This window comes from Parasteatoda tepidariorum, chromosome 10 (genome assembly GCF_982258835.1).
Source record: "Parasteatoda tepidariorum strain Cologne lab strain chromosome 10, Ptep-v5.0, whole genome shotgun sequence".
Lineage (NCBI taxonomy): Eukaryota > Metazoa > Arthropoda > Arachnida > Araneae > Theridiidae > Parasteatoda > Parasteatoda tepidariorum.
The window spans coordinates 12,525,424-12,542,893 of record NC_141764.1 but is presented as its reverse complement, the minus strand read 5'-3'; the positions used below and the strand labels follow the sequence as shown (position 1 = coordinate 12,542,893).

At 27.9% G+C, this 17,470-nt stretch overlaps 1 protein-coding gene across 1 annotated transcript; it reads left to right on the top strand.

Annotated features, from left to right (window-relative positions):
* Positions 1-71: 71 nt before the first annotated feature.
* Positions 72-4,171, top strand: LOC147802158 (uncharacterized). Its single transcript, XM_087153818.1, has 5 exons — positions 72-111; positions 1,101-1,663; positions 1,994-3,122; positions 3,201-3,275; positions 3,690-4,171. Exons 1-5 carry the CDS (start codon positions 72-74, stop codon positions 4,169-4,171), a joined length of 2,289 nt encoding a protein of 762 aa, XP_087009944.1.
* Positions 4,172-17,470: the final 13,299 nt, after the last annotated feature.

Genomic DNA, 17,470 nt, shown 5'->3' with positions numbered 1-17,470 from the left:
CGGTGGTTTCTTAGGCCATTTCCCGGCCATGTGCACCAAATTTGTGCACGATTACGACGAATTGAACTACGATGAACTATAATAATAATAACATTTATTTACATAACAGAGGTAAGTTCACACAAGCTGCGGAAGACCGCAAGCAATCCTTTTACATGACAATCACGACTACAACTACTGTATTACAACAAACTTAGGGGAGGCAGCCGGTAGCTGCTTACTTCGCTCCTTTTACATTGGAATGTGCGCCAAAGCGCCTTGTGCAAATTAATTCGGCACAATAGTTTTACAAACTGTAAATACTATAGCAGAAGGACCTCAAAATCATTGTTTTGTAAGATGTTTAATTGACGGAGGTTCTCAAATTTCGGTTATTACTAAAGAATTATCCAGAAAATTAAATTTAAAAGTTAAAGGAGAAAAAGAAATGCAAATTCATACCTTTGATGAAAATCACCCGAAAAAATATAAAAACAAAATTGTAGAATTAACTTCAAGAAATATTAATGACCCTGAGAAAAGTATCACTTTTGATTTCATCGAAGTTTCAGTGATTACATCAGCGAACATAAAAATGCCAAGTAATCAAATAAAAAATAAACTGAAGAGCCTTGGAATAACGTTATTAGAGCCTAAGTGGAGTGATTCTAGATTTATGGGTGAAAATGTTTCGATTTTGTTTGGCGCCGACATATTGTGGTCTATTAGTAATGAACGAATCAAAAGAATAAATTATTCTGCGGTTGCACTTGAAACTATATTTGGATGGTGTGTGCAAGGGAAATTTCCCTCCTCAGACTGTAATGAATTGACGAATGTTATGACTAATCTGACCCTGGAAGAAAATATGAGTATAAGCGAGTCCTTGAAAATGTTTTGGGAAACCGAATCATTTGGAATAAAAAATATCTGCGAAGAAAAAGAAACAGAAAAAGCTTTGGAATTATTTTCTTCATCAATCACTCAGAAGGAGAAGAGATATGAAATTAAATTACTGTGGAAGGAAGAAAAAATAAAACTTAAAGATAATTATAAAAATGCAAAATTTCGTTTTTTCAAATTGTTGCAAACATTTAGAAAGAACTTAGAATTATTTGAAGAATATAAAGAAGTTATTCAAAGACAATTAAAGGAAAAAATAATTGAAAAAATTGGTGATGATTCAAAATCCAGTGACGTAATATACTATATTCCTCATCATGCAGTGATAAGACCTGAACACGTAACTACAAAATTAAGGATTGTGTATGATGCTTCATCAAAAGAAAAAGAACTTTCTCTCAATGACTGCCTTTTAGATGGACCGAACTTGTTACCGGATTTACTAAAAATTCTCCTGAACTTCAGAAAATATCGAATAGTTATGACATCGGATATAGAAAAGGCTTTTCATCAAATTTCTATTTCTCCAGAGGACAGAGATGCCATGCGTTTTCTTTGGCTTGATGATGAGTCGGATTTACAAAATCCTAAAATTGCAGTGTACCGATTTTGTAGACTAATTTTTGGAGCCAAGCCAAGTCCATTTTTGCTTGCTGCATGTATTAAGCATCATCTGAAGAAATTTCAAGATATTTATCCTAAGACAGTTCAACTACTAGACAATTCCTTATATGTCGATGATTTCATCACTGGAGTAGACTCAGAAGACGAGGCTCGCCAAGTCTATTATGAAGCTAAAACAATTATGAAGGAAGCATCAATGAATTTAACCAAATGGAACACTAATTCGGAAGAATTAAAGAAAGAATTTTTCCCAGAAAGTAAAACTTTAAAATTAAATATGCCTGAAGCTACATCAAAGGTGCTTGGACTGAAATACTCTTCAACAGATGATTGTTTTACATTCTCACCAGATGATGTTGTGGATACTCCTTCAGAAAAGAAACTGACCAAAAGAACTATTCTTCAGATTTCATCGAGACTGTTCGACCCCTTGGGCTACCTGTCGCCATTTTCCATTCAAGCAAAAATTATGTTTCAAAGACTCTAGCTAGATGGCATTGATTGGGATCAACCGGTGCCAGAAGAAATAAAAGCCAATTGGAACTGCTGGTACAACCAACTACAAGGATTATGTGAAGTCAATATACCACGTTGGTATTTTCGATCGAGAGAGACTCCACAGAGTTTAGAAATACATGTATTTTGTGATTCTTCGCAAACTGCATATGGAACTGTTATCTATTTGAGATTCACAGTTTCTAGTGAAATTCGAACAGCGTTTGTTATAGCCAAAGGAAAGGTAGCTCCTTTAAAGAAAATGACTTTGCCTCGGTTGGAGCTCATGGCTGCAGTTATTGGAGTGTGTTTGTTGAAAGTTGTGCAGGAGCAATTTCCTGATGCAAAAGCTCGTCTATGGACTGACAGCTCAATTGTGCTAAACTGGATTAGAGGATCAGCATATCGTTGGAAAACTTTTGTGAAAAATCGTGTCAGTGAAATAAAAGAAAGTACATCTCCAGAAATGTGGTATCACTGTCCAGGTAGTGATAATCCGGCTGACAAGATAACCCGTGGTGTAAAAATCAAAGATTTAGTGTGTGACAGTGTGTGGGCCTATGGTCCTTCTTGGTTATCCGAATCAGAAGAAAACTGGCCTGATAAAAATTCTTCTGAAATCGCATTACTTTCTTCTTGTGATGAAGAAAGATGTGATATGACACCACCTGTTGTTAAAAATTGTGAAATTCAACCTATTTTGTGCATTTCAAAGTTCAGTAAAATTCGAAAATTAGTGCGTGTGACATCCTACGTTTTCAAATTTATTAATATTCTGAAGACAAAGCAAAAGTGCACAGGTCCGATTTCTGTACTGGAAACTGAAAAATCTTGGGAATACTGGATTAAAATGTCCCAAGCACAGAGTTTTTATTCAGAAATCCAAAATCTTAAACAAAATAAAAGTGTAGATAAAAATTGTAAATTAGCTAATGTTAATCTTATTCTGGATGATAAAGGTATTCTAAGAGTTAAAACTAGATTAATTAATTCATCTTTAGATGTGTATGAAAAATGTCCAATTGTTCTTTCTAAGGATTATTTTGCAAAATTAATTGTTTATGATTGTCATGAAAAAGTATTACATAATGGTGTTAATGAAACTTTAATTCAGGTAAGAAGTAAGTTTTGGATTTTAAAAGGGAGGCAATTTGTTAAATCTATTTTGTATAATTGTAGAATTTGTAAAAAATTTACAGCTAAAGGGGGTAAAGAAATTATTTCACCTTTACCTATTGATAGAGTAGAGAAATCTCAACCATTTGAGATTACAGGTATTGATTTTGCAGGGCCATTGTATTTAAAAGATAATACTAAAGTGTATATAAGTTTATTTACATGTGCTGTTACTCGTAATATTCATTTAGAATTAATATCTAATTTAAGCACTGAATGTTTTTTGCTATCATTAAGACGATTTTTTGCTCGTAGGGGTATTAGTAAAGTTATATACTCTGATAATGCTAAAACTTTTAAGTCTGCCGATAAAGAACTTAAATATTTGTATAAAATGTGTAAAAATGATGTGTGTAACTTCTTAGTGTGTAACTTCTTAGAGAAACATCAATTAGAATGGAAATTCATTGTAGAAGGTGCCCCATGCATGGTGGGGAGGCTTTTGGGAAAGGCTTGTGCGATCTGTTAAAAATTGCTTAAAGTTTTGGGTAAAACTTCTCTTTGTTATGAAGAATTAATTACTGTATTAACTGAGGTAGAATCGGTTATTAACTCCAGACCATTAACTTATGTTTATAATGATTTACATGAGCCTGACCCCTTAACTCCTTCACATTTTACTGTTGGGTCACGTTTAACTACTTTACCTTCTCCAAATAATCTGAATTTAATGTCAAATAAAGTGGAATTAACTAAAAAGTGGAAATATAGATTACTATTGTTGGATCATTTTTGGAAAAGATTTTTTAAGGAATATTTATTAGAGTTAAGATCTGTTATGTTTTCTAAACAATCAAAAAATGTGAATACTTATAAAGTTGATGATGTTGTTCTCGTGAGAGAAGATAATGTTAAGCGTCATAATTGGAAGTTAGGAAGGATAAAAAGTTTGTTTACAGGTAGAGATGGAAAAATTAGATCATGTGAGATTCAATTGGAAAACAATGTTGTTAAAAGACCTATTGAAAGACTGTATAATCTGGAAGTGCAATAAATATTTGATGCATCCAATAAATGGATGCATGGTGGGGAGTGTTAAATTATATCTAAAATTTATGTTTAAAATTAATATCAATAGATGGCGCTGTGCCAATTATTTACTTTCTCATATTTGTTATATTTTTATTCCCTCTTGTGCTGTCCATATGAAATAAACGTTGTGTTCGTTTCTCCTGAGTCATGTTTATTTGGGTATCCAAGTTTCTTTAGAGTACAAATTTATTACTATTGAAGCAAGAATTCTAACAGCTTAATTCGTTTTAGATTGATTATAAAGATCAATCATTTAATAATTTGAGATTGGTCATAATTTTATAGTTTACACTGTAGCTAAAAATGGTGATCCATCCATTGACCAAACTTAAACGATTCGCTTGAATTTACTTTAAGCTAATTCAGTTGTTAATATTTGTTTCTTATACTTATTTTACTGTGCAACGTCAAGCGCAAAAATAAAAAAAAATTAAATTAATTGAAGTTTTAGAAAATTCGGATAACAACATTTCAGAACCACGAAAAATTAAAAAAATAGCATGAAATTAAAGAACGTTTTAATTCCTAATTCCGTAAGATTTTCTGCATCTTTCTTATGTATAACCTTAATGTAGTTATATAACCTTAACCTTAATGAAACTTTAATGTGTGTAGACGGCTCAAATAAAGTGGTTTCTGTTAGTTAAAAAAATTAATTTTTAATTCATAAATAATTTGTTTATTTTAAATCAACTATCCCTTTAAAACTATATTTTATAAATTTTTGAAATTTGGTTAATCTATATTTTATTCGTTTTTTGAAATTTTAATTTGATTGGTCATATTTTTATTCGAGTTATAAAACCATATGTGTTTAGTAAAATTACAGTAATCATTTTGTTGCTGGTGATGAGGATACTGCCTATTTCATTACATAAGAACTTAAATATAACTTTTAATGCCTACACTGCCGGTATAAGCTCTACTTTTCTAGGTCATCGAATATAAAAACACACGTTGTTAGAAGTTAAATTTGACTAATAAAAAAATTTAAAAAACGAAATAAAATTAGATTTAATTTTTAATTTTAGGAAGAAATATTAAAACAAATTTAAAAAAAGAATTCATAAATTTATATTTTAGTATGAGTTGAAGTGTTTATTTCAATTTTTTTTAAATCAATAACTAATAAGAAAAAATTGTAAAAAAATTTCGTTCTGGAAGAAAATTAAGTTTAATGTTGCCACTGAACTCGAATTATTTCAGTTATTTTCTTAAAAACCTAAAAAAGAATTTATGTTTTTTAGTCAACAGTAAACGAGTTTTAATTCTTCCATTTCAGAGTATTTCGGATATTGTTGAGTTGCATATGTTTGCTTGATTATATTACTTCATGATTTTTTTACGGTATATTTCGATTAGCTAGGCGCATTGAAATTCAACTGATTTTTTTAAAATTTTATTTTCTTAAACTGCTTATAAGTTATGTGCACTAACAGCGTTAGTACTATACTGCTATAGCTTCATTTTTCAATACTTATTTATTTTCTGATGAACATCTATTTTGTCCAGTGTTTAAAAAATTAATTAAATAAAAAAATTAGTAACACAAAAAAGTTTGCAGAGGTCTATATTTTTTTCGACTTTCCCCTTGCACCCTTACTGTTATAAGTGAACATTAAGTTTTTCAGTCATGCTGACTGTATTTTCGATAATATTTTATAAATTTAAGAGATCTTAGTACAGAAACATCTGCGTCATCAAAGGACATTAATGAGAATTTGAGAAAATTCAATTTCGAAACACTAGGCAGCGTTTTTTGTTCCAAATTAAAACCTTGCTATTTAAACTAGAAGTAAAATAAATCAAAATTTTTATATAATTTGATTTAAAAATCCGCAGTGAATTTTCCATGAAAATCCCGTATTTTTAAATATGCAAATTTAACTACATTAATGTTTTTCTAAACTTCCTCCTTTTTAATGATTTTCAGTTGCGCTTTTTATAATTGGGAAATGTAAATTCAAAATTAAAAATTTGCCTGGTTTATTCATTTATTTTTTTACAATATAAATTTTTTTCATTAAACTATGTTCTCTCAAACATTTCTTTCCCCCTATTTTATTCTAACAATGGTACTGAATATTGAAATGGAACCCTTCTTCCATTGGTCCATTTTAAACGAATCATAGTCTAGCACTAGTGCGTATGTACTTAAAAAGAAATTACACCAGTTTAAAGAGTGCATTAAATCATTTCTATTAGAAATATTTTGTGTGTATCTGCTCTGAGTAACATTCAATTCTAAATCAACGATGTTTAAAGCGATCAAGAAAATGTAAGCAATTTTTTAATAAAATGTATTTAATACCATTTTCAATTAAACAAATCAAACTTTTTAACTTTTGTTAATTTTGAGTAATAAGTTTGAACTTTCACACACAGAGAGTGTAAAAAATCATTATTCTAAATTAAAAATAGTTAAAATCTATTCAAAACACATTATACATAAGTTAAAAATTTATTTAAAAGTTTAAAATTTAAATAGATACAATAATGTATTTCATTCCAAATGCAGATGATAAAGTGAACTAGAACAATTTCATAAGCCGAATTCGTTGATTTGAGTTTACTTTAGTACCGTAATTTAAAATATAACCCTCATTTAAAATGAAATATATTTATCTTGAATTTATGATGTGCTTGTAAACAAAAAAAATAATTTGAGTCCATGTTTAAAAATACTTTGATAAATTTGACTATGCTTAAATGAATGCCCTATTTAGATTTTATTTAAATTAATATTTCGCGCGGAGTGTGATAGCTTTGAAAAAATTAGGTTGGCTTAAACCTGCATTTAACTTTTGTTTAATCTATTAAAGCTGCATATTTAATTTATATACATTAACATTGTGGAATAAACAAAACGCATCCATTTTTATCATTAATGTTCTTGGAAGTTTGTAATGTTAATAAGATTTTATATAATTGCTGATAAAAGAAAGAAATATGCGATAAGTAACGGGACTGAAATTTGGCGACAGCTCAATACTAGAAATTAAACCTTATTTAATCAATACTAGAAATTAAACCTTACTAGAAATTAAACCTCTAAGTTTTATTAAATTCATACGCCATTACCTAACACAAGCAATCGCGAAATTTAGAATTGTGAAACAATTCTCGGTAATTTATGTCATACAACATTCTCTCCATTCTTGTACTAAATTTCCAAATAGCTTAGATCTTTATATAAAATGATGAGATTAATATTTATTGTATAAATTAATATTTATTGACTTGCTACTACAGTCATTAAATATTAATTGTCTTTCGACAACATCGATCTCGAAATTGCTTTATTTAAGTTGTGCTTCATTAACCGCAAATATAAGTATATCAAAGTCTTTTCCACTGTCTATTAAACTCGAGTTTATATATATTTCCTCCTTGCCCTTCAACACATGAAGAATTTCGAGTGCCAATTAGATTACGAAAAGCCAAGCTCTTATGTCTAATTAAATAATAATTTGCAATTAAAATAACAATGAATGTAATAATCAAAGCATCGAAACACAGCAATAAAAAATATTTATAGATCTTAAATAATTATCTAAGCATAAGTAAAATGATTCGCGTGGTATTTTGCGAGTAAATTTAACAAAAATGTAGATTTGAAACATGTTAAGGAGTGTTTACATGGGGTTAGAGATGACAAATAGAATATTTCTGACATTTTATCAATTCAAATTTTTCTGTTTTGGCGACGAGGAAAAACTGTGTTACATTTTTATATGTTAGTTTTCGAATAGTTTTGTTACCAAGAGTTTTCAAGGAACTAAATGAATGCACATGCGATGTTTAGGTAATTACTGGGGCGAAAGTGGCAGATTCCAACAATATTTAGCAACTACCTATAATATTTAAGAACTACCTACAATGTTTAACAAATACCTACAATATTTCACATTTCCTACAATACTTATTAATTGGGAAACACTGGCATAAAATCATTAAAACTTTGCAAGAGTGTTAGCGCTTGTTCTTTAAAAAAGTATTTTTTTTTCTATGCATAGTGTTTTTTAAAAATAATAATAATAATAAAAATAAAGAATTAATTCCTTTTTATTTCCAGTATTTATATTAGACACATGATAGTTAACAGAAAATCTAACCTCGAATTTAAGCGTAAGAACTATTACTCTACAAAAAAAGAAAAGAAAATTCTTGAAATTAAAACTTCCGCCACTTCTTGACTAGTCTATATGCTCAAATTTTAACTGGAGGCAACACAACTAATTCAAAATGTTCAATTTATTTGCTATATCGTAGTTATTTGCGGTTTTTTCTAAATGTAAAAATCATAAAAACCAATTAGACAGGTTTCCTCCCCTCCTCTGAATAGGAATTCATAGAACCATTTTTTCAGTCGATCATTCATATTGCATCACATACCCAGGATTTCTGGAATCAATTTGAACTTTTTTTTTCCTCTCTACATTATCGTTGTTTTTGTTTTATAAGGTAAAAGAAAGAATTTATAAATGTTTAAGGAATCCATAGGATAAAATAAAGCTATAAAACAATAAAGTGTTATAAATAAATAATTGAATAAGCTGGGGATGCGAGTATAAGTTTTTTTGTTTTAAAACGTTTCAAATATCTATATAATATCTGGTAGAGAGTGAAAATTATAGATTAAAATTAAGAAAAGATTTGGGGCATTTACATGTAAATTTACTACGCACATTTATATGTGACCAACAATTTCCCAATTTCAGCGTTATTAATCGCACTTATAGAAAGAAAAACAAAGGATTCAAGAAAAAGAATATTTTATTTATGTTACATTACTTAAAATAAATAAACTTTTATTTTTATTCAATTTAATTTTCAAGCATCGAGCATGATCGGGTTTCGAACCCCGGATCCCCAAGAAAAACAATTTCTTGATTTTAATAATTTAGACTTAACGTCCACATCAAATCTGACTGTCTACTTAAACAAGCATTAAGTAATTTCCAGCGCTTCTTCTATGGCTGTATTGTTCCACATTGAGACCTTTAATTAGTTTATAATTGTTTCCTTTAATAAGGAAGTAAAATATATTACATTAAAATATCGGATCGAGTTTGAAAATTATAGATTGATATTTAAGAGAGGTACGAGGCAATTTTTATGCACAGTATACGATCAACGATTTCCCCATTACTACGCTATTATTCGCACTCAGAAAGAAGAGAAATAATAATTATAAGATAAGAATTATTTTATTTACTTTACAATATTGTGAAATAAATAAAAAAAAATATTTATTGTTATTAAAAATATTTTTTCAATATTGACCATGACTGGGATTTGAATCCTGAATTCTCAGGACTAGCAATTTTTTCGCTTCCAATCATTTAGTTTAAACAGCTACACCATACCTGGCTGCCTGACTTATAACAAGCTCTTTTTTTGGCACCATATTTTAACTCATTGTGGACTCCTTAATTTCTGTATAATTATTTCCCTTGTTACTGTAGTATAGTATATCATAATATAATATCTGGTCGAGTTTGAGAGTTATAGGTCAATATTTAAGAGGAGATATGGGTTTATTTTTACGTACAGTATATGAGCAACGATTTTTCATTTCAACGCTGAAAAAATAATAGTCATAAGCGAAATATTACTTTTGTGAAATAAAAAGTGTAGAAATAATTAAAAATGAAAATGCTTTCGTAATAAGAAGAAAGTACCATTAATACCGAGTGGCTGAATACCATTTTATTCATATTTCACTGTTCTAGAAAATAATAAAATAGGTTTACTATTATCATCGAAATACATCATTGCTATAAAAAGAAAAATTAAATTTTCACTGCATCGTATTATTATTTTTTGTTACGTCACAAGGTTAATGGTACTCTTATTTAACATAGTATTCTGACATTTTATATCAAATCCGTCCATTTCTAAATGCACAGTGCAAAAAATTTCAAATAAAATTTTGGTAAAAAGTAAAGGCTAGTTTTTAACTATAACTATTGGCTACAAACGTTTTAATTTAAAATGACCTTATCAACCCCCATCGCGTCCGCAGTGATGGGTGACGCAGATTTAATTTCACTTTTTTTTAAATAAATCATTTTGAGTAACAATATTCTAAGTAATCCCATTGAATTACAATATTTTATTTCAATCATTTTAAAAGGTAACGTTCCAATTGAAATTGCAATATTACCAAATTTAACAAATTGCTAGAAATTTGTGTGTTAAATTTCACGATCGGTTTTATTCACTTACTATAAACAATTTAAACTTACTCAATGAAAGAAAAAAAAGCTTAAAAAAGGCAATGTGATTCGTAATGATAGTAAAATTAAATGGTATAAAAACAACTGAACTATCAAAGGTAAAGAAAAATTGTATAACAAAAACATTGCATAAATCTTATAAAAATAATATGGGTTAATTTAAATAATGTACTTCAGTCGAATTTCTGAAATTTCATTCCATTAATTTCAATCCATTGAAGTAAAGCATTCAATGAAATTCATGACTGACATTGGTAATAGGAGTAGTTATTAAAACATCAAAGTGTCATCAAAAATATATATCTATTGAATAACGTTTCAGAAAATAAATTTAGAAATAGTAGGAAGCTGTTTTTTCATCACTAAAACCATTTTATTTAAAGTTACTGAAATAATTAGACATTTTAATATTATAAAATATATAATTCTATGGAAAATTATTTCATATAAATTCCATGTTTTTAATTTTGGAAATGTAAATATTTTTAAAAATTCATTTAACAAGTTTCTTAGTGGAGCCAAACTTATTTTTTAAGCTGTCTAGTTTTATGAATTTTCTTGGATAAATACATGCTGGAAAATTTTTATTATCTTTATACGTAGAATTTAATTTTGAATTTAAAATTTCGAGTAAAAATTATTATTTCAACCATACTTTTTATTAAAAAAAATCTCGTACAAAAACACAGTTCCTTCAATTATTCTAAATAATGCAATAAATTTTATAATAGAAACCTATCTTCTATTGGTCCATTTTAAGCGAATCATACCCTAGCCTTAGTGCATATGTACCGAAAAGGAAAACATCATACTTTACCACAGTGCATTAAATCATTTCTATTTGAAATATTTCGTGTGCATTTGCTCTGAGTAATATTCGATTCTAAAATCAACGATGTTTAAAGCAATCAAGAAAGTGTAAGTAATTTTCAAATAAAACTTAATTAAGGTAAATTAAAATCTGAATTACAATGCTTTTAAAATTGAACTTATTTAATTAGAAGTGAAAATTAAGCCCTTCAGCTTTCTAAATTAAAAGTTAAGCTTCATTTATTTCAAAAACATTGCACATAAGAAATTACTTATATAAAATTTAAGAGGTTAGTCATTATTATGTAATATATAGGTCCCTATTATGATTTAATTTAAGTTAAAAGGTGTTTATTTACATAATATAAGGAGATATTTAAAGAATTTTGCTGATATTTATAAAGTATGATAACATTTATTATTTACCTAAGAAAATGTTCATGCAATTGCTTGAAAAATTTTATAAATTGCCATTTGAAACTACTTTATATTAAATTCTGCTTATAATAATACTTGAATTTTATTTTAATTCTTATTTCTCGTGGATTCCTCATAAATACATAAATAACTGTGGTTGACTTAAACTTTCATTTCATTTTCATCCCATTTATTGAAACTGCATATTAAATTGGCATCAGTCATTAATGTGAGAGTAAACAACCAATATCAATCCCCATTATTATAATTTCTTGTTGAATATAAAGTTCATATTTTGATTTTGACTTCATAAAAATAACTTTTCCAACGGTTTTAAAGAAATCAGATTGAGTGAAGATGAGGAAATAAAACAGGATTGGACAATATGTAATGGAAGTGACTGGTACTAAAAATTTGGCGACTTCTGAATACTAGAGGAAAACATTATTTAATACATTTTTGACTTGATATAACATTACATTGGTGTTTTTAATGTAGGTCATTCGTATATATCTCAAAAATGAAATATCCTTTAAATTAGTTTATCGTTGCCTCACACAAGCGATTGCGAAATTTTGAATGACGTTAAATTTTTCTGTTATTTCTGTTCACTTATTGCTTTCTCCCGATTTTTGAAGCAACAATTCTAATAGCTTACATTTCTTATAAATTTAATTTAGTTTAGATTGTTAATTGAATGATATTAGATTCATCATAGTTTAACAGTTTTGTTAAATTTCTGAAAGAAATTTAAAAAAACTAAAAATTTTAATAGAGAAAAAATATAGCTAAAAATTGTGATCATTTCCATAGACAAAACTTAAACGTTTCACTTGAATTTATATTTCGTTTATTCAGTTGTTTGCATTTGTTTGATATTTATATTATTAATGGGCAACGTCAACCGCACTCATAACAAAACTAAATTAATTGACTCTTAAGAAATTTTAGATCACTTTCAATATTAAAGCACGAAAAATATGAAAAATAGCATAGGTGATTAATTTTAAAATTGCATGCAATTACAAAACGTTTTCCTTCATAATTCCGTAAGATTTTTACATTTTTCTTATGTAAAACCTACATGTATTCAAACAACCTTAACCTTAATGTTTGTCTATACGGTTCATAAAAAGTGGCTTTCTATTATCAAAAGATTATTTAAAAAATTAAATTTTAGTTCAATTTATAAATAATTTGGTTTTTAAATCAACTATATCTTCAATATTTAGGAGAACTGGTTAATAAACCTTTTTATTAGTTTCTTGAAATTTTAATCCGAGTAGTCATATTTTTATTCGAGCTATAAGACCGGAAGGGTTTAGTAAATTTGCAGCAATTATTTTGTTCCCGGGACTGAGGATACTGCCTATTTGAATATACAAGGGCTAAAAAAAAGTTTTAATGCTTATACTGACAGAATAAGCTCTACTTTTTAAGGTTTTACAGTCCCAGGTCAAATTATTCGACGCACTGTAAGATTCTACGTAAAGTCTTAATTATGAGGTGATACTACACAGCCCTAATGTTTTTGCGCGACTGAAACCGGTTTGCACTTGTTTATGTTCGTGTATTGGTTAATATTGTAATGAAATACGCTAAAAATATATTCAAATATGACATATATAAAAAACCCTCTATATTTATGTTTAAATATTAGAGTAGGGGAGAGTGGGGTCAATTGTAACATTTTTTACTTAACTATTTTTAACTAACAAAAATTCCAATATATTATTAGTATTAATTGACAGACGAGTAAAGTAGACTATCCTCTACTAGAAAAAAATAAATACCTTATTTTAAATGTTATTATATTAGTTATTAACAATTTTTGACAGTCGTGCACTTGTTACAATTGTCCCCACTTACGGGGTCAATTGTAACAGTTCATAAATTAAACTGAAACATAGTTAATTATACATATTATCATAGTTGTGATATATTTTCTAATTGATCAAAATAGTAGTGATATTTTAGGAGTAAAAATAATAATGAGCAGAGGCCTAAAGTTTTAAACTTTTAACTTTAAAGGGTTAAAAATTTTAATTTGTGCTGTGAAAGGTGACAAATAAAATAATGCACATGCAACATAATATAAAGATATAGGAAACTATTGGTTGTTCTTAAAGAGTTAAGTAATGGTTTGTAAACATAAGATTATTTATTTTCAGCTGTTACAATCATCCCATTACTTATTGTTACAATCGTCCCCAAGACGCCATTTCAGCTTCATTTGTTAAAAACAATGCTAGTTAATTAACAAAACTAATCTTTTTTTTGGAAATGTTAATTAAGGTGTCCACTTACATATTCGGTTAATAATTTTTATTTGTTTAAACAAAATTACTTTGTTACAATATAATATTCTAATACCAAAAAAGTACTTACGTAGCATGAAAATATCTTTTGTGATGTAACCAGGGTTTGAAAAAACCCAACCCGCATGGGTTTTATTGAAAAAACCCGGTGAAAATTGGGTTTTATGCGAAAAAACCCGGGGGAAATTGGGTTTTTTCATTTAGTAAACATGATCCTGAAAAGTTTTACTACGTAAATATTTTTAATTATTAAATAGTATTGTATAAGCTTAAAAATAGAAATAAATCCAAAAAGTTAATATAAAATACATATAACAAAATTAAAATAAGTTTAAGGAACGCATTGTCACTAATACATATTTGAATCTTCTTTTACATAACATTTCACAAATTTTAACTCAAGCATTATAAAATATAAACGCAACAGTAATATAAAAGGAACAAGTTTATTAATTTTTTCGTTTCCACACACGTTTATTTACTATATTTAATAAGCATATAAAAATATTACCTATTATAAATTTATTATCAGTAAATATTTATAATCAGTAAAAACTAAAATAAAATAAAACTTTAATAAAACAGATATAAATATTTGATGGTCTTCCATATATTTATAATAAGATTAATAGAAAGTGACATTAAAATGACGTATAATTATAAAGAGTATTAGTAGTCCCATTTTTTTCCCAAATATTTAACCTTAGAAAAAAGGCTTCATTTTTAGATAAATAATTTTAACTTTATACTTTTAATTTCAAAAAACATATTAATATGAAAAATTATAAAAAAAGAATGTATAAAAAGTTTCAGTTTATTTTTTTTAAAGCAGAATATAAAACTCTTTAAATTAGTTAATGTATCACTTAGTAAAATAATTTCTTTTTTGTTTCTTTACAATTTTTTTTAAAGATATGGTTAAAAGGAACAGAATAAATTATATTCAAGTGAAATCGTAAAAATAATATTTAAAAAGGGTAACGACTTATTTTGTTTTGATGATTAGAAACTTTCTCCAAACAGTTAAAAATTGTCAGCAAAAGTAAAGAGTTAATTTTAAAAAAAGATCCAATTTTATTTATTTATTATTATTATACACCAGATTCAAAGTGTCCACATTTCTCCCTTTCTACTAGTTTTGTAGCTTTATCTATTCCTAATCTGTTTCGTAGTTTACTCCACACCGAACCGAAGGTTGAAAAGTGCCTTTCGATGGAGGGAGAGGATGCTGGTTCTGAGTGTAAAGAAAAAAAGAATTTGCAGAAATTTTGTGGAAGCTTGGGATTTTTTTCACTTTTTTTGACATACTTTTCCACCATTTTTGAGGTGAAAACTATTGAATAACAGTGTCATGCATCATTGAATTTGGAAAATACTCAGGAACAGAAATTTTGGATGCCATAACACCTGGCAGAAATTCTGGGTGATGCGTAGAAAGGCAGTCTTCTGCTAATTGTCCTTGATCATGATTTAGAAGTTGTCCTCTCGTTTTGGGATCCATAATATAAGCTAATAAATGAGGTGGCTGAACAGCCTGAGGAAATCTTTTTGCAAAATGTTGTTTATGAGGTTCTAATTCTTCACACGATATTAAGTTTATCCATATTTCAACAGCTTCTGAAATTGAGGTATTTTCTGATTGATGCTTATTTAAAGCTTCAGAAACAATTAACAACTGCTTTTCTAAATTAATAGCTTCTTGGTAAAGTCCAACTTTATTTAATATGTTTGATACATTTTTATTGAATTCATTCTGATGTTCAAGAGCAATCTCACGATATTTATGGTAATTATTGACAAAAGTTTTCACGCAGTCACAATATGAACTCCACCTAGTATCATTTGGTAATTGGGGCATTAAGCAGTTTTTTTCATTTGCCCATCCATGTGCTTGATGCCCATTTCTAAAATATTTGTTAACTTCCACGATGTGTCCAATAACAGTATTAGGAGATACTTCTTTTTCAACCAAATTCAAAAGATGGGCAGAGCATCCATAGGTTGTTTTGGATGTGTTTCTTTTAAAATTTCCCACATCTTCCCCATTTTATTTTCATTATCGGTTACTATAGCGTGCTGTTTAATTTCTCTTGACATTCTTTAATAGCAGCTTCCACAACTGATGTGTATTGTCTTCCTTACCGAGCCTGCATCATATACTTTCAAAAGCTGGCTGCTGGTTCCTGTATGAATGGTAACTGCTTGAATAGGATCGCACTGGACCAACCGTCAAATGTTAGTGTTAAACTACAGTTTTGGACCACTTCTATAAGTTGTTGATCGACTTCCATTGCAGCCTCATTTAAAAGATTTCCTTCAATATCTTTAGCAGATGGTGGTTTATAGCCTGGCTTTAATTTTTCAATCATTTGCTTAAAATAATCAAGTTCAGCAACATAGAAAGGTATATTTCCTGCATAAAAAAAGTTGATACAGCTTTGTCCAGTTCTTTCTTTTGCACAGCTGTTGTTTAGCAAAGAAAATCAGAAATATCACTTTGGTAGGTATTACAAGAAGAAGTGCTTGGTACAGAGCTAGTTATTGAAGAAATTTCACTACTTGTTAAGGAATCTTGTATTAAAGCAATTTCAGATTGGTTGGATTTATCGAAAATCGCATTTTTTGAAAATAAAAAGCTTTAAAATCAATCCTAAACTATATTCAAATTCACTATGAAAGAAGACTCACTAATATCAGATATTTAGATTTGGACTGTAAGCAGACCACAATGTCAGCATCAAAACCAAAACTATACTTTAACTGCCTAGACATGACCAAATTTGATTTAAGTAAAGCAAGGGGGAACCCCCTTTCTTTACTTAATTTTGTTTCTTACATAAAGGATATTTTTATGCTTAAAAAATATTTTTACTAAAAATGCTTTTATGAATTAAAAATGATATCCATTGGTAGCAATTGGGGAAAAAAACTATTCATGTTTAATGAAGTTAATTTTAAGTTCCTATCTTAGTCTGATTAAAGTTTAAGTTTAAGCAAGAAAAAAGAGCAATTATACTAAAAAATCATACGAATTCAGTGTCTCTTTATATCTATAAAAACTTGTTTTCTGTTTAAATTTGTATATCATGCATAACATTGAACTGTATTTTAAAAATTTATGTCTGCATCTTAAATTATTTAATGTGTTATAATATTTTTTTATTAAAAATATTATTTGAAAAAACCTGTTTAGTGCTATAATGGGTGGAAAATAATGTCTCCATCTTCCTTTATTATAAACCTGTTTATTAATCATATAAAGCATGCAACTACATTTGAAAAATTTATCTTTACAGACTATATTATTTGAATTTCTATCTCATGTAATTTCATTAAAATATTACTTTTTGAAAAAACCCACTTAAAGTTTTCAATAGTATTATGAAATCATAGATTAGAGTTTTTTTACTTTACAAATATTAAAAACGTAATCATATAAATCAAGCAACTCTATTTGACAAATTTATACTTACA